General features: G+C 45.4%; 1 protein-coding gene across 1 annotated transcript in view; it reads right to left on the reverse strand.

Annotated features, from left to right (window-relative positions):
• Positions 1-16060, reverse strand: part of LOC138646122 (uncharacterized) — a 437282-nt gene extending 421222 nt beyond the window's left edge. Inside the window, exons 1-2 of the mRNA XM_069735585.1 lie at positions 15894-16060; positions 1475-1528 (exon numbers count right to left, since the gene is read on the reverse strand). Of these exons, the coding sequence (XP_069591686.1) occupies positions 1475-1528; positions 15894-15945 (106 nt within the window). The 5' untranslated portion in view covers positions 15946-16060. The remainder of the gene's footprint in view (positions 1-1474; positions 1529-15893) is intronic.
• Between the last annotated feature and the right edge of the window lie 8300 nt (positions 16061-24360).

Consider the following 24360-nt stretch of genomic DNA (forward strand, 5'->3'; position numbering starts at 1 on the left):
GATATCTGCGGAGAGCGGACATATCACCCTCACATTGAACATATGAGATTAATTATAACTAAGTGCTGACACTTTAACATCCATTGAAGTATGACCTCCTGTGAATAGGTAATTACCACAGGGTATCTGATGAGAACAAGCCAACAAGTCTAGAATTTGTATATTCAGAGGTGGAGAAGTACAGGGGCTTTCTGTCCTCAAATAATTATCCCAGACTCTCTGGAACCAGTGATCAGTGATGAATATTGGGGTTTGCATCAATCCGATATTTATGGGAGATATATTTTCAGCGTTGCATCGAAGGGACAAACATAACACACTTATTCACATCACCCTACGGCCAGCTGAAGACTTCCAACTTAATATTGGTCAGATGGATGATGCTATCCCTGCCATGTTTCAACTCTACAGAAAGGTAAAATTGTGATAGGAAACATGATAATATCTCTAAAGGGCGAAAATTTCCTCAACGTTGGGGATCGTAAACTTCTAAAACACCTAGCACATCCTACAACCAGCCCCACATATGAGCTCACCAATCTAATAAAAATCAGAGTCTGGGTCTCTTTCATTTGTCAGTCCTGGAAGGTACAGCTTGCTGTGTTTCTGTCTGTTTTCCTAAAAGGGGTACTTTCCTCTACTAAACTCTGAGCCATTTCCATGACACAGGTTTAGTACTATTCTTTTGTTATCTATTTTATTTTATGTGATTCTATATACCATATTTTGTTTTGTTCCCATCTTGAAACATCTTTGTATACTGTTTAGAAAAACTGCTTGCCTATCCGAATTAAATATATAAAATTTATATCTCCATTCCTCTTGCTCTATAAACTGCACCCCTGAAGCCATCTTCTACCTGTAATGAGTGTCCAATCGGCATGTATAAACGATTGATGGTGGCAGCTAGTAGTTCTTACTGCACATAAGAAAGTTTTCTTTGATAAATCCTCAATTGACCAGAAATTTCCTAATCTTCAAAGAGGATATGTGGTTCTATATTTGGGAATTGCTGTTAATACAGATTTCCCTTGGTTTACCAGCGTCGGCTAAAGGTCTTTCATTGGGAAGGTAGTCATGCCGTGCAGAAGCAGGTTTTCATGCACATGACAGCCATGACTATGGGCAATCCTTTTAGGAGTAATAATCCCATTGGAGGGAATAAGAGCTGGAGTGGTAGTTGCCTTCTAATACTTTAATTAATAGCACAATTTGGTGTCACGTCTTAACTTATTTGATGATATGTGATAAATGTAATACTTCAATTTAGTTTTCTTACCTGGGCACAGATTTCCTTACGGAGGGGTTCGGTAGCCCAGTTTGGTTGTTAATAAATTGATAACAAAATCATTATGATAATTACAAAAAAATGTTTAAAATATGTAAAAATAAGATACAGTATTAAATTATTAGACAAAGCCCTATAATATATTATTATTACCATTCATATTACTACTGCACATTGTATATTTACCTGGACATTCTGACATACAAGGTCCATTATCTGCTACAATCTCTGATGCTCCAACTGTAGAAAAAAAAAATATGTGTAGTCAGATAAAATATCCATTTCAGTCAAATTATTATTATTATTTATTATTATAGCACCATTTATTCCATGGCGCTTTACATGTGAGGAGGGGTGTACATAATAAAAACAAGTACAATAATCTTAAACAATACAAGTCATAACTGGTACAGGAGGAGTGAGGACCCTGCCCGCGAAGGCTCACAATCTACAAGGGATGGGTGAGGATACAGTAGGTGAGGATAGAGCTGGTCGTGCAGTGGCCTAGTTCGAGCGGTGGTTACTGCAGGTTGTAGGCTTGTTGGAAGAAGTAGGTCTTCAGGCTCTTTTTGAAGGTTTCGATGGTAGGCGAGAGTCTGATATGTTGTGGTAGAGAGTTCCAGAGTAGGGGTGATACGCGAGAGAAATCTTGTATACGATTGTGGGAAGAGGAGATAGGAGGGGAGTAGAGAAGGAGATCTTGTGAGGATCGGAGGTTGCGTGTAGGTAAGTACCAGGAGACAAGGTCATAGATGTATGGAGGAGACAGGTTGTGGATGGCTTTGTATGCCATGGTTAAAGTTTTGAATTTATTTAAGTGGTGAAAAAAAATCCAAACTTTGGTAAAAAAAATAAATATTGCACCATTTTCCGAGACCTGAAGTGTCTCCATTTTTAGTGATCTTGGGCTGTGTGAAGGCTTATTTTTTTGTGTGCCGAGCTAACGTTTTTATTGATACCATTTTGGTGTAGATATGATTTTTTTATGTTATTGCATTTTATTGCAATGTAGCAGCGACCAAAAAAATGTAATTCTGACGTTTGGAATTTTTTCTCATTACGCTGTTTAATGATCGGGTTAATTTTTTTTATATTGCTATATCGGGCGATTCTGAATGCGGCGATACCAAATATGTGTAAGTTTGAATTTTTTTATTGTTTTATTTTGAATGGGGCACAAGGGTGATTATTTGAACTTTTATATATTTTTTATTTTTTTAATATTTGTAAAAATATATACGGTATATATATTTTTTGCATGCTTCAATAGTCTCCATGGGAGACTAGAAGCTGTAGTTGTCTGATCGGCTCTGCTACACACAGGTGAAGATCAGATCGCCTGTATATAGCAGAAATGATCACTCACTATGAGCGCCGACCGTCAGGCGGCGCTCATAGCAATCCGGCTATGACAACCATAGAGGTCTGCGGGAGACCTCTGGTTGTCATGCCAACCTATCGATGACCCACGATCGGGGTCACCGATGGGCAGGATTACCGGCACGCTTTCGGCGTGCTGTCAGAGATTGACAGCGGTATTTAACAGGTTAACAACCGAGGGTGGATCGCGATTCCACCCATGGATATTAGAGGCACATGTCAGCTGTTCAAAACAGCTGACATATGCCTGGAAAGATGTGGGCTCATCACTGCAGCCCACACAAAAGGGAGGGATTCCGACGTGGGTGTACTATTATGCCCAACGTCGGAAAGGGGTTAAAAAGTTTTTTTGCTGTTCATTATCAATAGGCAATCATTTATTGGTAGATATTAGAATGTCTAGTGGCAAATTTAAAAAATATCTGAGAGTCAATGACTAGCAGGCTTGGACTGGCTCATGGGGGCCTTGTGCGTAAGTAAACTTATGTGAGAAGTAGTTGACTCAATTCACTATGTACAGACAAGAGTAGCATCTCATCATTTATTTAATAAACTTCTCAGTTTTTTATTATATAGAAGTATAAGTACATTTGTTAGCTAGGATTAGATAACATTTCATGTAGTTGAACAGTGGCCTCTTACTGATGGGCCCTTGGAAACCCAGTCCGACCTGATCACTAGGATTGCTTGACTTGTGTGCTGACCCTTGTGTTCCTCATCTGCTTTGTGTCCCTACCGTCCATTGTTCTGTAACCACAGGGGGGTTCTAGCATTATTCCCATCCTGAGCTCGGGATCTGTCTAGATGCTCATTTGTACCATTTTGGGTCGTTCTAGTCTGGACAGTTTTATGTGGCTATTTTTTTCGTCTTTTTAGCACTACTACCATTTTAATGGTAAAAGTTTCTCTGTGTTTGGTCAATGTTTTAGAAAATCTAATTTAAACAATGGTCTCCGAGTCGTCAGCGCTATAGTCAAGCAAATTGTTATCAAGTTTTGCAGATTTGGAAACAGTTTGCTAGTTATTACAATACTCCGGCAAAGCAATTTCTTCGGTCTGAGATAACAGGAATATCCAAGGCCCACATCTTATTTAGTCTTCATTTAAGCGGAAAAAAAAACTCTGTAAAATCAGATTCACATCAAAGTAACGGTGATCAAACTCCAACCATAATATCAAGTAAGGTCCTGAATAGAGTTGGGAGGAGAAATGAGGGAATAAGTTCAGAAACGATCATCAAACATAAATTCGGCAAGAATATGCCACCAATATGGCACGGATATGGCAAAGTCGGATTCAGCGATCGTTTCCGAACATCTTCGCTCATCTCTAGTCCTGAATCCTAAGAAGTGATAGTAGTGAGAGAAGAACAAGCCCCATATTAACAAAAAAGCTGTGGCTTATACACTTCAAAGCGAGCCAAAAAATGCTGACAGGAACCAAAGTGGCACGGTATGTCGTAGAGCACTTGTACTTTTTCATTCCAGGAATCACTGGGGGTCCCAGAATGCCTACACCCATGGATCAAAACTTCAGATCTTTCTCCAGGACATTTTACTTTATACACTGTAGACAAGTAGTGCTACATATTTATTGATTCAACGGAGCACTAAAAGCATTGACAGTTATAGAATATACAAGCTGTCTAAATTTGGTCACTGAACTGGGATTTCATCTGAGTGCGTGTGATCTGCTTATTTCTGCACACATGTCATACAGCGGCCTCTTTGAACAATCACTGTACACAGACTAAGACCTAAATAAATTCAGAGGGTCCATAGCAGATCCAGAGTGCAAGCACAGCACACTCAGAGATCAGAAGGTAGTTGTCACGCCGTTAACGGCGATAAAGGGGCAGGACGGCGTACTGGGACCCGCATCTGTCCCTGCCACTATAATGGGGCCCTGGCTTTCCCTTATCTCAGGGGTACCTATAATGGTTAGGAGGCCTGAGCCACCAGCGTATCCTTGTCTCCTGTGCAGACCCTATCAGTGGCCCCCTCTCTCCCCAAGGGAGGCGGACTGCACCAGTGTATAAATACGGCAATCAAACAGGGTATACAGACAAGGTAACTAAAAGTCTCAAACTCACCAAATGCTCACACAACCACAGAGGAAACACAGAGAAGGGAAGAGAAGGAAAAAACTAGGAAGGAAAACAGGTTTAACATGCAACCAAAATAGCAGACACCGATCTCTGTAAATAAACTTCCAAGCTCCTAATACACGCTCCTTCTCCCTCCAAGCCAGGCAGCAGAACTGATCACTGACAACAGTTGTAGATAAAGCTGAGTCTATATAGGAGCAGAGATTACCAAAACCAAATCAGCTGAGAGACATAGCTCTCAGTAACTTCAGTAACAAGGTTTAACTCCTGCCCTGCTGGCACAAGACAGCCAGGTCAGAATTCAGGAGAAGAGCTTCTGTTCATCGTGTGTGAACAAGGCCCAGAGCGCTGCGGTTCTCTGGAACCTCTCTGTCGCGGTAGCCCCGTGACAGTAGTAGTGTGGAGGTAGGCGTTTTTTTCCTGCGCCGCTGCTGGTGATGTCCCACAAACAGACTCGAGCGATGGAATTGAATAAAAGCTGTCTTTATACCATGGTTTAAAATCTACGCGTTTCGCAGTCATCCAACGTCTTCCTGAGGACACAATCACACTCACGAATGTGGTTGTGTCCTGAGGAAGACATTTTATATCTTCAAATAAAAATTGAATAAAAGTGTTTTTTTATCTCGTGGTTTAAAATCTACGAGTTTCGCAGTTATCCAAAGTGTTCCTCAGGACACAACCACACTCATGAATGTGGTTGTGTCCTGAGGGAGACGTTGGATAACTTTGAAGCGCGTAGATTTGAAACCACAAAGTAAAAAAATGCTTTTATTCAATTCAATCTCTCGGGTCCGTTCGTGGGATATCACCAGCAGCGGCACAGGAAAAAAACGCCTACCTCCATACTACCATCTTCTGGTCTGTGACCCGTGGTTTGCAGCAGATGGTGAAATTATTGCAATTGCAGGAATATAAGGTAAGCAAGCACCCCCCCATTTTTAATACCTTCTATCACAGATAAAACCCTCTTTAGCACTATTTGCTCCCCAGTTTCTATCGCGATCCCAGAGATCAGGCGTTCAATATCTGCAGCGTGTAAATTAAATGATGAAACAATCGAGCTATTAATCCTAACTATAATCATAAAACAAACCATAGAGAAAGCAAACAAATGAAAACAAATTGCAAAAATTATTTTTTTTATCCCTAAATACATGCATTTAAGTAAAAATAAACTGTCCCTGGACAACCCCTTTAGGGTAACGAGACCTCTTTGGATGCAAGGCGTGCATCATCCAACCCTTGGTATCACTTACCTGTAGAATCATATCGCCAGGTGATTTTTTTTACCCCCAAAATGCCCAAAAAACAATGATGGAAATGTATTTCTTCACCATTTCATACCATTTACAACTTTTTTATATAGTAAAATGAATAGTGCCATTAAAAAGTGCAACTCATCCCACAAAAAAGAAGCCCTCGGGGCGTGGCCTATCTGCCGATGGAGTAGGTCGCACAGAGCGGGAGCTCCTCAGCCAGGAACCTTAAAGCGGCACATTTCTACCTCTCCGGTGTCCTCGTTTGCCTCCACGACATCGGTACTGGCTCCCGGTGCATCGGTGAGTGTATGAGGAAATCCAGAGCTGGCACCCGTGACCCCTCCAGGAGAATTCCTGACTTCTTTGCGGCCACCCCGCAGCCACCGCCGGTATCCAAGATGGCGCCGTCCTCCCCCAGGCCTTCCCGCTCTTCACAACGCAACGCTCAGGTGTCGCAGTCGGGCGCTGCGGCGTCGCATCCAGGCGGAGCGGCGTCGCATCCAGGCGGAGCAGCATCGCATTCAGGCGGAGCAGCGTTGAATTCAGGCAGTACGGCGTCTGATTCGGCCGATGGTCCGGTAACCGCTTCTCTCCTCAAAGGTCTACTTGGAGACCTCAGAACCTCCATCCAAGAGGATATGCGCACTATGCTGGCTGAGCTGAGAGGAGAGGTGGCGGAGCTGGGTAATCGCACGGACCGTTTGGAACGCAAGATGGCGGAGCTAGTCTCTTCTCATAACGAACTCTGGGACGCCCATGAGACCCTGCAAACCCTGGCCGCTAAAACACAATCTAAAGCCCTGGACCTGGAAGATAGGTCCAGGAGAAATAACGTCAAACTTAGAGGCATTGAGGAATCTGTCCTGGCAGGGGATTTGAAGCTATTTCTGCAGGACTTTATGGCGGCAGCCCTACCGCAGTTCGCGCCAAAGGACTTCATAATTGACCGCGTGCATAGGATCCCTAAACCCTCTGGCCTGGGGCCCTCCATCCCCAGAGATGTGCTGGCACGCATACACTTTTTTGAAATGAAGGAGGACTTTCTACAGGCCCTGAGGAGGAACCCAGCTCTTCCTGAAAGATTTGCAAGCATCTCAGTCTTTCCGGATCTCTCCCCGGGTACTTTGGCCCTGCGGAGGGCCTTTGCCCCCTATACTACCATCCTCAGAGAGAAGGGCATCCTGTACCGTTGGGGGTTCCCTACCAAGCTGCTCATCCACAAAGACGGATCAATCACCACCTGCCTAACTCCGTCCCACGCAGCTTCTGCTCTCTCCAAATGGGGTCTCCCGACTCCAGACCCCTCGATCTCCGTGAACCTTTCTAAGCCTGGAGCTGGCGGAGGTCTCAGGGCCCGCATTACACCGGACTGGGAGGTGGCCTGAGCCCACTGCAACTATGGTTCCTGGCTATTTTCCCGCACGGATACACTTGGTTTTTCCTTTTTCGTTTTTTTTAAGCTGCGTTGGTTTCTCTCTTGAGAGTTCCCGCAGCATTTGTTTGCCCCATAGGTGAACTGTTTTTCTGATTCTCACCTTCTGGACTCAGGGTATCCCTGAATGGACCTCGGTCCACTGGTTTATTTGTCGTATGTCTTGTTTGTTTCCCTATTTCTCTCCTCCCTGTTCCCGGTCTGCCCTTACTTATGTCCTAGTCTATTGGCCACATGTTTTCTATGCCTTTGCACAGGCTATCGGTGTCTGAGGATTGTAAAACTGTTTTTATGTCTTTTCAATGAGTATCTCACTGTATTCAATTAACGTTAATGGCCTCAACTCACCGGGCAAGAGGTCTGTGGTCTGGCGTCAGTTGGTCAAATCCCGCCATGATATTTTATGTCTTCAGGAAACTCACTTGCTGGAATGTGATAATCCCAGAATGCAATCAGGTTTATTCCCGCATCAGTTTTTCGCCAATGGCCCGTCAAAAAAGGCGGGAGTAGCCATTTTTTTCAGCAGGTCCAACTCCTTTCAGCTGGTTCGCTCTATAGCGGACCCGCTGGGTAGATTCATTGTGGTTCTATGCCTTATTAATAATGCCCCCTATACTATTGCCTCGACCTACGCTCCTAACGTAGGGCAGCTTAAGTTTTTGGAGGGCGTTTTCAAAACTCTACACAATATCCAACATGGTCACAAACTGATTGCTGGTGATTTCCATGCCCCAATGTCTAGAGTTCTTGACTGCTCTGCCTCTTCCCTGACTAGATGCGAGATCGGGCCTCTAACTGACTCTTTCCACTTGCATGATGTCTGGCGATATCTGCATTGTGGTGAGAGAGATTACACATTTTTGTCTCCCAGACACGGTTCCTATAGCAGGATTGATTTTGTGCTGGTGAATGACGTGGCTCTTCCTTACTGCATCTCATCGGATATAGGCAGTATCACCTGGTCGGACCATGCCCCGGTGTCCCTTACCCTGAAAGACCCCTTGGCCATCAGACCTCCTGCGTACTGGCGTCTCAATGCCCATCTCCTTGCTGACCAATCCAACTCCCAATGTATAGAGGAGGCCTTGGGGGAATTTTTTGAATCCAATGATATTCCTGACATAGGTGATGACACCCTCTGGTTCGCCCACAAGGCGGTAATTAGGGGTGATTTCATTAAGCTGGCGGCAAAGGCTAAGAGGAAGTACAATGCGGCCCTCCATTCAGCCCTAGACGAATTATCTCGTCTGGAGTCTGCTCATAAACTATCTCCTACCCCAGCGCTTCTCTCTGACCTTTCTAAGGCCTGAATGCATGTTCGTAATCTACTCCTCCACAAAGCTGAGAAGGCCCTGAGGAAAACTAGAGCCAAATTTTACACAATGGGGGATCGAGCGGGTGCTGTTCTGGCCAGACGTGTTGGGAAGAGAGAGGCTCAATCCAAGATCCCATTTTTGCTCAGGTCTGACGGCTCCCAGGTTCGCAACCCGATTCAGATTGCTGAGGAGTTTGCATCTTATTATTCCTCTCTCTATGACCTCGGGTCTGACCCAGGGATTCCCCAGCCTTCGCGGGAGTCAATTTTGGCTTTCTTGGAGAGGGCTAATCTCCCCTCGGTCACCCAGGAGCAGCTCTCTTTCCTAAACGCTCCCATTGTCGAGTCTGAACTCTCGCAGATTGTTAGAGAGGCCAATAAGAGTTCCTCCCCGGGGCCTGATGGCTTCTCTTTCCTTTACTATGCTCAGTTCTTCTCTGTCCTCTCGCCCTATCTTTTGCGCCTTTTTAATAATTGGTTGTCGGTTGGCAGTATTAGGGCGGAGGGGTTGGAAGCTTCCATTGCGACTCTCCCCAAACAAGGGAAACCCACAACATCTCCGGGGAACTTCCGCCCGATAGCACTTTTAAACTGCGACGTTAAGATTTATGCAAAAGTCTGGGCCAATAGATTATTCTCGGTCCTTCCTAGTCTCATCCACCCCGACCAAGTTGGGTTTGTTCCTGGCAGACAGACCAGGGATGGCACCAGGCGTCTGATAGATCTCTTGGATGTGGTGGAGAGGGGGAGCCTCCCCAGTGTATTTCTGTCGCTTGATGCCGAAAAGGCGTTCGACAGGGTGCACTGGGGTTATATTGAACTCACACTGGAGAGATTTGGGCTCACCGGGCAGATTGGCAAAGCGGTTATGGCATTATATTCCAATCCATGCGCGTCGGTTCGATCGGCGGGATTCGGGTCTCGGACTTTTCCTATTCAGAATGGTACTCGTCAGGGCTGCCCCCTCTCCCCTATCATCTTTGCTCTGGTCATGGAGCCTCTGGCTGCCATGGTCAGGCAGAGCGCGGACATAAAGGGAATCGCGGTGGGGGGATCTGAACATAAAATCGGTCTCTATGCCGACGACGTGGTCCTGACCTGCACCTCACCCTTAACCTCACTGAACGCGATCACTTCCATCCTATCTGAGTTTTCGGCGGTTTCATATTATAAGCTTAATCTGACCAAATCCACAATTTTTCCCCTTTTCCTCCCCGCCCCCCTTCAGATTCAAATTCAATCTCAATATGCGTTTATTTGGGCTCCCTTGGGCTTTACGTACCTAGGCATCTGGATAACTAAGCTAGATAACATAGTCCGTATGAATTGTGAAGAAACTCTTTCGGAGGTTAGGAAGGGCATGGAGCAATTATCAAGTGCGTCCCTCTCATGGATGGCCCGCATACAAACGGCGAAAATGCTATTCCTTCCCAAAATAATGTACCTTTTTCGGTGCCTCCCCCTTTTCATCCCCTTGAAGCTTATTTCAGCTTTTCAATCCCTTATAGACCGGTTTATTTGGAATAAGAAGCCCCATAGGGTCAAGCGTCGGATCATGTCCCTACCGTACTCTGTGGGGGGGTTGGGAGCTCCTGCGGTGCAGTCTTACTATAGGGCGGCGATCCTTGAGCCCCTTAAAATATGGTGGGAGGGGAACTCATGTTTGCCCTGGTTTCTGATTGAATCTCATTTTGCCCCCAAAAACTCGCTTAGATTGCTCTTGGAGCTTCAACTGCTTCAAGTTCCTCTTGTGGGCCCCTGTCTCCGTTCTATTAGGAATGCTTCTAAACTATGGGCGCTGCTTAGCACTTCCCATCTAATATTTATGTTTGACTATGTTTCTTTGCAGGCTCTGGAGTGTGCCATCGGCCACATTTCTCTTTCCTCCTGGACGAGGCGTGGGGTGCTCCGGGTGGCGGACCTTTTCGGCTAGGACGGCATTTTGTCGTTTGAGGACCTCTCAGGGAGATTCTCCCTTACTAAGTCTGACTTCTTTCAATACCTGCAGATCCGCAGCTTTCTCAGGTCATGTCGGCCATTCGGGACGCCCCCGCCTTTGACAGAGGATCCGGCCCATAGATTCTTCAGACCGGCCACTATTGTGCCACATGGCATCTCCATAATCTTTAAAGCCCTCATTTCATTTGGTTCTTCTGACAAGCTTCCTTTCATGTCTTCCTGGGAGTCCGCGCTGGGTTTTGAGGCCCCCCTCGAGGATTGGCAATTTGCTATGGTACACCCTTCCAGGTTCTCGTCTTGTCTTGGCCACTTGGAACAGGTGAAAAAAATTCAGCTCCACTGGTACCTCACCCCCGTCCACCTGGCGAAGGTTTTCCCAGCTTCCGCCACTCTCTGCTGGAGGAAATGTGGCGCCTTGGGGTCCTCCTCTCATATCTGGTGGTCGTGCCCGCAGATTCAGGTCTTCTGGCGCGAAGTGGAAGCTTTGATTGTTGATCTGACCCATCTCCCCCTTGTGCTGAGTGGTCAGCTCGCTGTTCTAGGCATCTCCCTCATTGATCTCCCTTCCCCCCTTCGGCCCATAGTTTCTAATATCCTAGTTGCCGCTAGACAATGTATCGCGAAGCATTGGAAGTCCTCGGATGTCCCTTCCAGAGCAGAGCTGATCTCCAGGATCGACTTACACTTCTGCTATGAGGTTATTATGGCTCAGGGTCTATCGAGGAGAGCTAGGGTCCTCTCGTGGTGGGATCCATGGATGTCCTCGGCATATATATCCCAGTCTGCTCTCTCCCTTATTTAAATTATATGCTTCTCTAATTCTGTTTTTTTTTTTTGCTTTATCTGACACTGTATTTGTGTATTGTGTACTGATTACATTGTGGTCTTTAATATGTTATGCATTGGACCTTTCCCCTTATCCCCTTTCCTCCCCCCCGTCTTCCTCTTTCATTCTCCCTCTCCCCCCTCGCCCTGAAGTTTTCTGATGTGTTGTTTAATATGTAAAATTTTCAATAAACATTGATTGGTTAAGAAAAAAGAAGCCCTCACACGGCTATATAGATGAAAAAATAAAAAAAATATGGCTCTTGGAACAAGAAGAGGAAAATGCAAAATTGTCAAGTATCTGGGTTCTTAAAGGGTAAATTAAACACTGTATCATGTTATTATTACTGAACACTGTATGGCGACATTTCATATGCATGCAAAACAAATGCCCGTAAGACAGTCACAAAAAGCAAAACATGGTGCTATCTACCAAAAATGCCCCAAATGTCTCAAAATTTTCACCTTCAACGGTAAGAAAAATCAAGAGATTGAAGACAATGCACTTAGGGTACCGTCACACTATAACATTTCGATCGCTACGACGGTACGATTCGTGACGTTCCAGCGATATCGTTACGATATCGCTGTGTCTGACACGCAGCAGCGATCAGGGATCCTGCTGAGAATCGTACGTCGTAGCAGATCGTATGGAACTTTCTTTCATCGCTGGATCTCCCGCTGTCATCGCTAGATCGGTGTGTGTGACACCGATCTAGCGATCTAGCGATGTGATCCAGCGATGCGTTCGCTTGTAACCAGGGTAAACATCGGGTAACTAAGCTCGATGTTTACCCTGGTTACAAGCGTTAAACTAAAAAAAAACAAACAGCACATACTTACATTCTGGTGTCCGTCAGGTCCCTTGCCGTCTCTGCTTCCCGCACTGTGACTGCCGGCCGTAAAGTGAAAGCAGAGCACAGCGGCTGTGCTTTCACTTTCACTTTACGGCCGGCAGTCACTGAGTGCGGGAAGCAGACTGCAAGGGACCTGACGGACACCAGAATGTAAGTATGTGCTGTTTTTTTTTTTTTAGTTTAACGCTTGTAACCAGGGTAAACATCGGGTAACTAAGCGCGGTTCTGCGCTTAGTTACCCGATGTTTACCCTGGTTACCCAGGGACCTCGGCATCGTTGGTCGCTGGAGAGCTGTCTGTGTGACAGCTCCCCAGCGACCACACTACGATTTACCTACGATCACGGCCAGGTCATATCGCTGGTCGTGATCGTAGGTAAATCGTATAGTGTGACGGTACCCTTAGACTCGTAGACTTGGAGTTAGTTATTCATTAGTCCATTTTCTACCGCCTCCACTGTGACCCATTCACTTTTCAAAGTCAATCAACTGGGGGGAAAAAGGAACCGTGAACAAAAGTGTTTTTCCTCCCCGTTGACATTTCATAGTGACATCTGTGGACATCTCTGAATAAGGGGTGGAGATAGCGTCCATTGTTCGATTCTCCTCTTTTATCACCGCCATTGTTGTGTGTTAAGTGTTTAATTTTATTGCAAATAAAGTCCCATTAAAGAGCAATTCCCACATTGTGCTGCAGAGGGGCAGAAAGCAGTAAAATCACACATATGGGCCCGCTTTGTTCCGGGGTTACTTATAAACTCTGATGATGAACCTCCATTAATTATAATGATACCTTGCTAGTAGTGATGAGCGAGTGCACTCATTGCTCGGGTTTTCCTGAGCACGCTCGGGTTATCTCCGAGTATTTGTTAATGTTCGGAGATTAGGTTTTCATTGCGGCAGCTGAATGATTTACAGCTATTGAGTTTTGCCTGGTTGTTTATCAAAATTAGGGGGGAACCCATGTTTTTTTTTAATTATTATTTATTTATAGCGCAGTAGCAGCAGATGAAAACTCCCGTCCACAGCTCCTGCTCTCACTGTAATTAGCGGCAGTAGGTGTCAGATGATGGGAGCAGTAGTCCCATCATCTGACACCAGTGATCGGAGGTGAAGTTTACACCTCCGATCACAGCTGAGTGTTCCCGCTGTCTTTTGCCATTCAAGTCAATGGGTGAAAAACGCTGAAAAAACGCTGAAAGAAGTGACATGCCCTATGTCAAAAAAACGCTGCAAAGCACAAAATACTGACCAAACAAAAACCCAATCTGTGTGCAAGAGATTTCTGAAATCTCATAGGCTTTGCTGGTACTGTAAAAGCAGCTGAAAATTAGCATAAAAAAACGCAGCCAAAAAACGCCCTGTGTGAACGTACCCTTCTATTTTTGAAGGCATTCTTACTTTGCAATATCTTTTTCACACCTGCCTAAATCTTTTGCACAGAACTATATATTTATATGTAAAACCTGTCATTGTAATTCCAGCAGGGATGCTAATGAGATGGCAATGATCCTGGATGGCAGCTTAGATCCTTTTTATCTGGATCTCTGCATTGAGAAAGCACTTTAGGGCTGCTGTATGACACTGGGGTATTAATAAACTTCTTCATCTTTGCGCATTAATAACAGTGTGCACTGTCCTACTTTTATCATTTGGCAGATCCTCCTTCAGTTCAAAACAGTATAATGTTCTGGGATATACTCCGCAAAATAATTGTTAACTATAGGGGTGTCCTGCCACCCATGCCGAAATCTACAGAACAGGAAGTATCGCACCATAAGGCTACGTTCACATTTGCGTTGTTGGGCGCAGCGTCAGCGACGCATACCGACGCATGCGCCATGCGCCCCTATCTTTAACATGGGGGGCGCATGGACATGCGCCGGTATGCGTTGTACTGTGTTTTACGACACATGCGTCATATAGAAGCACAAGACCGGGCGCAGAGGACGCTACTTGTAGCGTTTTCCCTGCGCCGAAATTACTGATCTGTAGGATATTATGACAACGCATGCGTCGCAAAACGCTGCGTTGTGTACATGCGTTGTTGGTTGCGTCGCGTCGCCGACGCTGCGCCCAACAACGCAAATGTGAACGTAGCCTTAACCATAAGGAGGTTCAGCGGTCAGACAGAAAACCAACCACAAGATTCCATGGTGTTTTTTGCCTTTTGCTACGATAAAGAAATATTGCCTTGGTAATAATATACGAGAAACTTTTCCTTTATTGGATTGTTGTCAAGCTTATTAGTTGGTACAATTTAACGCTTATTATGCATCTTCTCAATGTCTAGAATTGTTGGGTTGTCTTAGGACAACCATGGATAGCCTACCACAAGGATACGACATCAATGTCCGACCAGTCGGAAGACTAACTGTTATAACCTTCATCACTTATGATATTTTCACGAGTGTTAATAAATCCAACTCTTGGGCTTGGTCATAGGAGCAGAACAGCGAAATTAATACTACGGTAGTGATTGAACTCCTATATTTCCATATGGGGTACAGCATGCTGTCCAGAATTTTCGGAGGGATCTGAGATGGAGGTTTCAATGCTCATGTGAACAGAGCCAAGCTAGAATAAAATGGAAAAAGCAAATTATGCCTCTACCTTATCTCCTACCGATTTCCTTCTACAGAGGTCACATAGTCAATATATTACAGATTATATGTCCACCGGTGAAGGCAATCGTGAACAGACAAGGGCTAAAGTGACCCGTAATGCATTCCTCACCACTGAGACACTTACGGTACCAATGCTTCATCAGTGACTGAGTCTATCCTGAGACAGACCCTTTCCATTGTCCCGGGATAGACACTTTGAATCCAACATGGTTGACTTAATTTTGGGATCTTCAGCATCTCTGATCACTGTATTCGTTTTTATTATGTACACCCATTTTCACATGTAAAGCGCCATAGAATAAATAGCGTTTAAATAATAATAATAAATAATAATAATAATACGGTAATAAATAATAATAATAATAATACATCTCTCCCTTTATCCTTGAATACTCCGTCTTGAACATTTAGAAAGGATCATTGGAACAGGTATGTGTATTGGTAGCATAAATTGAAATGCAGATTACATAGACAAGAGATGGGGCAGAGAGGCAGTTTAGAAAATCTATTCTGTCCTGTCCCACGAAATTAGCCAGTATTAAAAAGATGACACTTTAGATGAACTACTAAGTATCCCACCGACCCGTCCATCTAATTTATTAATACTGGAGGAAATCATTAGGCACTTAAGTAAAGACATCTCATCCATTTGCCATGTTAGTTCCATGTTATAAAAAATCAGATTCAAGACAATGAAAACAATCTGCTCTGTACATTTGCATTTGATAAGTTGCCATCAGTCTGGGAGATGAACGCGGGGAATCATTTTTTTGTTTTATGGCTGCTCATGTCAACTCTTAACCGGCTCTAAAATACATATGTTCCTAATATTTTTTACTTACTGCCATAAACTCCAGCAACAAGAGCCCAGAAGAGAACAGCGCGCAGCTCCATGCTCCAAAAAAAATCACCTCCCTTAGGTCCACATTAACAAAGCAACATTGGTCCTTTTCCTAAAAGAGAGCTCAGAGAGAGAGAGCAGCATGAATGAAAACTTTCTTCACAAAGCACAGACTGCCTAACTTCCACCCCACTGCAGTAGGAGGGATGGGGGTCTACAAGAACAAAACACAGCCTATCAGAACCGGCTGCACAACTCATATCCCACACACCCTTCCCAGGGGAAAAAAAACTTCCAGCCAATCACAAGGAGCCTTCAGCCCCGGGAAGGTAAGGGGGGATTCTGCGCCACACCATCCATAGCAGGGTCGTGCATACATTACTCAGGAAAGATGGTTTAGGACACAAATATCACAGATATATAAGTAAAAGTATTTCCAAGGTCAAACAATATATCATAAAGACAAGTCTATGTGAAAAAGATAAGAAGAAATTCCCTAACACACTTTCATTAGTAGGAGGGCTCCAATACCAATCTGTAGAATGTAAGCCGGCAAGGGCAGGGTCCGCTCCCCTCTGTATCAGTCCGTCATTGTTAGTTTAAGTGATATCTGTAACTTGTATGTAACCCCTTCTCATGTACAGCACCATGGAATCAATGGTGCTATATAAAATAATAATAATAATAATAATAATCTGCAAACCCGCAGCAAATAGAAGATGTGAGAAACAAAAACTCAGGTCCAGAAAACATAATCTTAAATTAGTCCTGTCAGGATCACCCAGAACCAATTGGCATAGTAACCTGAGATACTTCCTATTGTATACCTACCACAAAAAATGAAGTACAACAACTCACAAAATCACAATAAAAAAGTATATTTATTAAACACTAAACAAACAAAATATGATTCAATAATATTATCTATATATATAATTGTCTAAGGGTCACTTCCGTCTGTCTGTCCTTCTATCACGGATATTCAGTAGTCGTGGCCTCTGTCTATCATGGAAATCTAAGTCGCTGATTGGTCGCCGCAAAACAGCCACGACCAATCAGCGACGGGCACAGTCCGGAAGAAAATGGCCGCTCTGCTCCCGGCAGTCAGTGTCCCCGGCGCTCCGCTCCCCGCAGTCAGTGTCCCCGGCGCTCCTCTCCCCACAGTCAGTGTCCCCGGCGCTCCGCTCCCCGCAGTCAGTGTCCCCGGCGCTCCGCTCCCCGCAGTCAGGGTCCCCGGCGCTCCTCTCCCTGCAGTCAGTGTCCCCGGCGCTCCGCTCCCCGCAGTCAGTGTCCCCGGCGCTCCGCTCCCCGCAGTCAGTGTCCCCGGCGCTCCGCTCCCCGCAGTCAGGGTCCCCGACGCTCCGTTCCCCGCAGTCAGTGTCCCCGGCGCTCCGCTCCCCGCAGTCAGTGTCCCCGGCGCTCCGCTCCCCGCAGTCAGTGTCCCCGGCGCTCCTCTCCCCACAGTCAGTGTCCCCGGCGCTCCGCTCCCCGCAGTCAGTGTCCCCGGCGCTCCGCTCCCCGCAGTCAGGGTCCCCGGCGCTCCGCTCCCTGCAGTCAGTGTCCCCGGCGCTCCGCTCCCCGCAGTCAGTGTCCCCGGCGCCCGCTCCATACTCCCCTCCGGTCACCGCTAACACAGGGTTAATGCCGGCAGTAACGGACCGCGGCATGGGTAACGCATTCCGTTACCGCCGCTATTAACCCTGTGTGTCCCCAACCTTTTACTATTGATGCTGCCTATGCGGCATCAATAGTAAAAGAAAGTAATGTTAAAAATAGTAAAAAAACAAAAAATCTGCTATACTCACCCTCCGTTGTCCGCTGAGCTGCTCGCGCCTGCCGCCATCTTCCTTTCCCAGTGATGCTTTGCAGTGGTGCATGTCTCTGACAACGAACGGACGCCGCATGCCGCATCACTCCGAGCGCCAACATGGCGGTGCTGGTCACCGGAAAATCCCAGATGACTTCACTGACCCGCAAACGTCACTATCAGGCACCGGAAGTGATGTCGCGGCCATAGCCCGTGTCAGGGACATTCGCACTAGCAGCGTAATGATCTCCTATGTGCCTAATACCAACGCTGTCATCTGAAAGGACACAAAATCCCTGGATATGTCGCGTAACCCTCCTCCTGCCGATCAATAACCGCTGATTGGCGGCACTGAGGACTATAAAGACAGGATGTTGGAGACAGTTACACCATGCGGGCCCCCCGAGGAAGCTGTGGGCGAAACGCGCGTAGGGACGTGTGTCGGCATTAATGGAGAAGGAGAGGGGCAAGACTTTACTATGGGACTAATAGTCCTTACTGCATGTGTGTTACTTTGGGTCACTGGACCATGGATTTTATCCTTGTTACATTAGTGCAGCAGTGGATCCTTGTAGTGTCTTGGGCAGTTATTGAGCACTGGCTTTATGATTTTACTATTAGTGATTACTGGGATTCAGTCTTGTTAGAACCCATGCCTTTCTCCCTTCCATGATGCGACACTTAGCGTTGTTGTGGTGCACCTCTATCTCATATTCAAACAACTCTGTATGATTATATCTTTATAATATTATTGGATCATATTTTGTTTGTTTAGTGTTTAATAAATATACTATTTTATTATGATTTAGTGAGTTGTTGTACTTCATTTTTATGTGATAGAAATAGAAGATGTGAGCAGAACAAATTCTTATGAGGGTACCGTGGCTGAATTTTATGGGCTAAAGCATTTTTCTGATTTGAGAAAAAAGAAGAGGAAAAAAATCCTTTTCTCACTCTCCCCGGGTCCAGCGCTCAATCTCCGCGTCTGCTCCTAGTCTGCAGTGCTGAGGTCAAGTCGACAGTGCTGCAGCCAATAATTGAGCTAATCTGCTCTGGCAAGGGGATTCAAGTCGATCGGAGCTGCTGAGTTCACTGATTGTCTGCAGCACTGTCGATGTGATGTTAGCACTGCGGACATCGGGTGCAGTGGCTAGATTGAGCACTGGACCTGGGAAGGGTGAGTAAGACACATTTAATTTTATTAAAACAAACTGCAGCCTGGCGACAGTGGTTTTCAGAAACTGGAAAACTTCTTTAAATGTGGCTGCTGTTTGCAGTAATGTTATGACTAATATTTGTGCGGGAAATATAATCTGCAAGGCTGGCACCTCCAGAGCAAAAAAAGCTGAAATATATAGTTTTTTTTGCTGGACTTTTCATGGCACTGTGACAGGAACACTGACAGGAGGTGTAACATGGCACGGGGTGGTAGCCGTGGGCGAGGTACGAGTCTCTTACGCCCCGACACATTACATGACAGTGGATGGGTGTGTGAACTTCGGCTAAACAATTCAGTGAGGGAGACCACTTGGTGGGAACTATGTACGATAGATAGCAGGGGCATAACTTCACAAACGATTCCTTTACAGCATGAAGTATTTTCACACACAGTCTCCTTACTTCTTCCATACTTAATTGTTTCTGCCTCAACTAGTCCCGTTTCCTTCACCATACCCCAATATGATACTACAGTGCACTTAGTGAAAGTCCTATTCTCAACCCATAGTTCTGCATCCTCTCTTCCTCTGCAAGGGGCTCTGAGGACTGCTACTCACCCCTACCCCTTTAAGAACCGACTCAGTTCTCATTGTAAAATGTGAATGTTCTACTTGGTTGAAATTGCCGTTATGTTCATGTTTGCTGCTATGTTGCAGTATTTTATATGTCATTTTATGTGCTGCTGTACAATGTATATTACTTTATTATAGGGAAAGTGCAGTACCTCAAGTGGAACAATAGATGGGGCACAGTAGTGTATATAGTTAAGTAATAGGAGGAGTCAGCTGTGGGTATGACAAGAGTGATTCCTGATTATAGTTCAGTGAAGACAGGGAGCTGGTACAGCTCAGAGGGTCCAGGGAGCCCCAGGCATCCCAAAGGGCTTAAGAGCCTGGGACAGTGCAGCAGCTCTGTAACGTTTGAAGGAAAGGGCCCAGCCGTCCAGTGGCAGAGGGTCAGCAAGTTACAGCTAAAGAATTGCAGCAGGATAGAGACACAGGTCACTTCAAAATGTGGCAGCTTTCTACTTGGGCAGATGTCCTTCTGTCTGGTGCGAGGCAGACGTCCTTCTGTCTGTTGCGAAACAGACGAGGGAACTCCTAAGAGTAGTCATGCTGAACAGGGAGGATGCTGCAGTACCGAACAGGTCGGTACGTCCCGGGGACACCCTGGGAGGTATAAGTGAAGACACAGGGAAAGTAAAGGATGTGACCGATATCGTACTCTGTGTTGATGCTGTAACTGATGGGGATGTGCTGCGATTGGAACCAAGTAAAGTTCTTCATTCAAAGTTTGAAATGGACTCTTGTCTCTTTGTGTCTTTGTGCTCAAAAACACCAGCAGCAGAACTTCAGCAGCCCCAATGGGAACCTGACGGTGCAGAGGGTACAGCAGAAGGTATGCAAGAAAAAGGTCATCGGTTATATGTGTCAGGAGACCAGGGTGCGCTTAACCAGATATTCTCAGCCACGACTACGGCCCTGGCTCTGCCTCTCACACCTCTTAAAGGAATCAGCTTGCCAATATGGCCGGTACTTATCTTCTCTACTTCTGACACATTGGAATTCTTGCTCAGAGAACTCTCTTTTTCTCATCTTCTCTGTTCCGTCCTGGCCCGTTACCTCTCTGAGTTATAATCTCGGGGTTCATACTGCTACACGTCCTGTCCCAGGACCCGTCTCCAGTACATCAATCTGGCCATTTGTCACATCTCTCTTTCTCTGCTCAGTATCACGCTATCCACTGCCTCAGTCTTTGTTCACGTGGGGGACACGCACGTCATGCGACTCTGCTTTGTATTCAGACCACTCTGTACTTTGTACTCTGCTAGCTGCAAGCTAGGCCCAAGCTGACTTCCTAACAGGAAGCTGTCTCTGTCCCCTCACTTTATCCCCTCCCACTCTGAGCTAGTCCCAACTATTTGCATTGTCTCCCCCTGGTAACTACCTGTTGCTGGGCAGAGCACTACTCTGTCACTAATAACACATATCACAATACACATTATACACCATAACAATACTCGTATCTTCAAGGGGGAAAGTCAGCTGTATGTCCATCTTCTTATAGAGGCACTGTGGTTTTCATTGCTGCTGGATTTTGTGGCTAAGAGCTAGAGGGAGGCTAAAACTTAAAAGGGTTGTCTATTAAGCAACATACATTGTCACTCCACAGGATAGCTCCTAAATGTTTGATCGTTGGGGGTCTAAGTGCTAGGATCCCCAATAATGATGAGAATGGGGGCACCAAAGTCGCTTTCAGATGAACAGTGCAGTAGCAGACATTTGCGACCACTCCTCCATTCACTGTCTGTAAGAGTTGTGTCCTTCTGTTCTTCAGATTGATAGAGGTCTCAGCAGCTGGACCCTCCAGCAATCATTTTTATCAAGTCAGTGAAGAGGTGATACATGTTGTTTATATAAAAACCCATTTAAAAGAAATATAATAAAGGTTTCTATAATGGTGGAACATATAATGTAAGGATGTTACAAGGATTTATTATCTTCATAGTGGGGATCAGTTAGGTGGGAAAAATTGTGCAATATCAGCATTCACCTGTGCCGGTGTGACGGCAAGAGTAATCCTCTTCATGGACACGTGGTTCAGGCTCTCCGTCCGTACTTTCTTCACGGCCGTGTGATCTAGGCTCCTCGGCCGTACCTGCTTTATGGCTGCTCTTCACTTCTGGCCGTCAATGGTACAGCTCTCTAATCAGGATAGGAAAGCTGCCATCCTAGGGATCCATGCTAGGGACGTCTATTTCCTGGAGGCCTGCAGGCCACTCTTCCTTCTCTGCCAACCGCTGGCACCACTCCATGCGGCTGAGACCGCCACAATAGGTCACGCTGCTGTGCTCCATCTTCCTAGGTGTCCTCTTCCGCAAATGCATGGACCTGCTGAACACGAAGGATCTCTGTTCCAGACTCCACGCTTCCTTGGATGGAGTCACATCCGGCCGCTCCAACCGTTCTGCTTCAGTCTCCTATCATTCTTCAGGGATCTGCATTTGCTGTTTCTAGGGTTTCTCTGCTTTCTGAACAAGAGTACTCTTGATCCTGCTGACTACGTCATTTTGTAAAGTGCGTAGGATGGTAGTCATGGGCTTGGGGCTGCTGTCTTCCCACACCCTGGCATTCCACAAGTAAATAATGTCTTGTCTTTCGTGTGCTCTATGTAAATTGGATAACACTCACTTTTTGGCCAGAGTACTCCACTGTTCTGCAATCCTGGAACAGCAGGCACTTTGTCCCTTTTAAACAGATCAACTTTACTCAGCAAATCAAGTTCAGTTTTAATCTTGGATACAGCACAATACATCAAAGTAGTAACAGTTTCTTCAGCCTGCGCTATCCTTCTCCTTGTTGGCACCTGTGGCCCCTGGGATGTTCTGCCTGGCTCCGCAGCTCCCCAAAATCCCTACCCAATTTTCATTTATCGCTTCCCGTCCGGCATCCCCTTAAGGGAAATGAGTAAGGAAAGCTCTTCCATACCTAGTTCAGGCCGTAGGCCTAGGAATCCCTGGATGACCTCAGAACTTTGTAGTGGTTGTCCTCACAGACTGTATCTCACATGTTTTTCAACCCTCTGCCCCTTAAATTCTGCTGTAAACAATGATCTAACCAACACTCCCCATTCTGATCTATACCTACAGTTGTGTGAAAAAGTGTTTGCCCCCTTCCTGATTTCCTATTCTTTTGCATGCTTGTCACACGTAAATGTTTCAAATCACCAAGCAAATTGAAATATTAGACAAAGATAACACAAGTAAACACAAAATGCAGTTTTTAAATGAAGGTCTTTATTATTAAGGGAAAAAGAAATCCAAACCTACAAGGCCCTGTGTGAAAAAGTGATTGCTTATCCCCTTTAAAACATAAATTAACTGTGGTCTATCACATCTTTGGTACAGTATATCTTAGGAGTGATTATGGGTCACTCACCTGCAATGAACCTTCTAATTTCATGTTATATGGATATAGTGGACTATATAGGCAAAAAAAATACCTATTGTTTTTGTAGAGCTCTGATGTGTCTGTCATGAGAAATCAATTGTAGATGCTGTGATGAACCCACACATCACCACTCCTCCTGACATCACTATTATGTCAGACGGTTCACGTAATGCAGTCTCCCCATTTTCATCAATGTGACACATAAGGTCAGCTTAGTACAGTTTTACAGAGACACCACTTGTCCACACTGGCCCAGGGAAGTACTGGAAGTGAGAGGATGTGGCCCACAGAGTCAATGATGTGGCACCACTCTCGCTCACAACCCTGGCAGGCTGAGAGGCCCCTTTCCCTAGCACCAGTGGAATAGAGTGCTGCCAGCCCAGTAGGACTGCCACCAGTTCCTCGTTAGATATAAGCTCAGTCTGTTAACGGGATTATATCAGGCCAGTAACCAGCCACAGTAGCATGGAAAGTTAAACCAAGAAATGGACGTGTAGATCAAGATAAAAGAGCAGCCCAAGGTTAAATTATACATTTAATTGCCTTAAGGGCCCACTAGAAAATACACTTTATACACGATGGTTACACATATACGTACAATAATCAGATATGGAAATACAGATAGTGGAAGGATAGACGATATAAACAGAATCTATGGGTCAGTTACCAGTAGATGAAATGCGTGGCTTTTGGGGAGGAGTTACCACATGGGAGGTTTGTGGTCCACTCTGTTCCTTGATTTCTCCCCCACACGATATGTCGTTGCAACCTTCCGGAATCAAAAGCAATAGGTTATGCTTTACACAATCATTTAACCTCTTTTGTCACTCTCCTCCTGCCCTCTGGGCTGAACCTAAATACCCACCTCTTGCCTTTAGCAGCTATAAACTCCAAAACCTAAGGTTGGTCATAATCCCTTAATACTACATGTATGATTATGGGCTGTGCATTATACTACATGTGTGACTATGGGCTGTGCATTATATTACATGGATGACTATGAGCTGTGCATTCTACTACATGGATGGCTATTGTCTGTGCGTTATATTTCATGTGTGACTATGGACTGTGTATTATACTATACTAGATGTTGGCCCGATTCTAACGCATCGGGTATTCTAGAATATGCATGTCCCCGTAGTATATGGACAATGATGATTCCAGAATTCGCGGCAGACTGTGCCCGTCGCTGATTGGTCGAGGCAACCTTTATGACATCATCGTCGCCATGTCCTTTACATCATCGTCGCCATCGTCTACGTCCTTTATGACATCATCTGTTGTGAATTCTGTTGAAAAGCTCCCTCCTGTGGTCATGAATGGTACTTTGGCTGGTTCTGTCTGTTAAGTCCTTCTCAGTCCCTGGCTTACTAGAGGTAGGGATCCAGAGTAAATGACACGCAAACAAGGTATTGTGTGATCATATACAAGGGAAGCCCAGGAGCACATCTCTCTCTCTGGGCTTTGCCCTCCCTTTATATAGAAAAGAATTA

This window comes from Ranitomeya imitator, chromosome 7 (genome assembly GCF_032444005.1).
Source record: "Ranitomeya imitator isolate aRanImi1 chromosome 7, aRanImi1.pri, whole genome shotgun sequence".
Taxonomy (NCBI): Eukaryota; Metazoa; Chordata; class Amphibia; order Anura; family Dendrobatidae; genus Ranitomeya; species Ranitomeya imitator.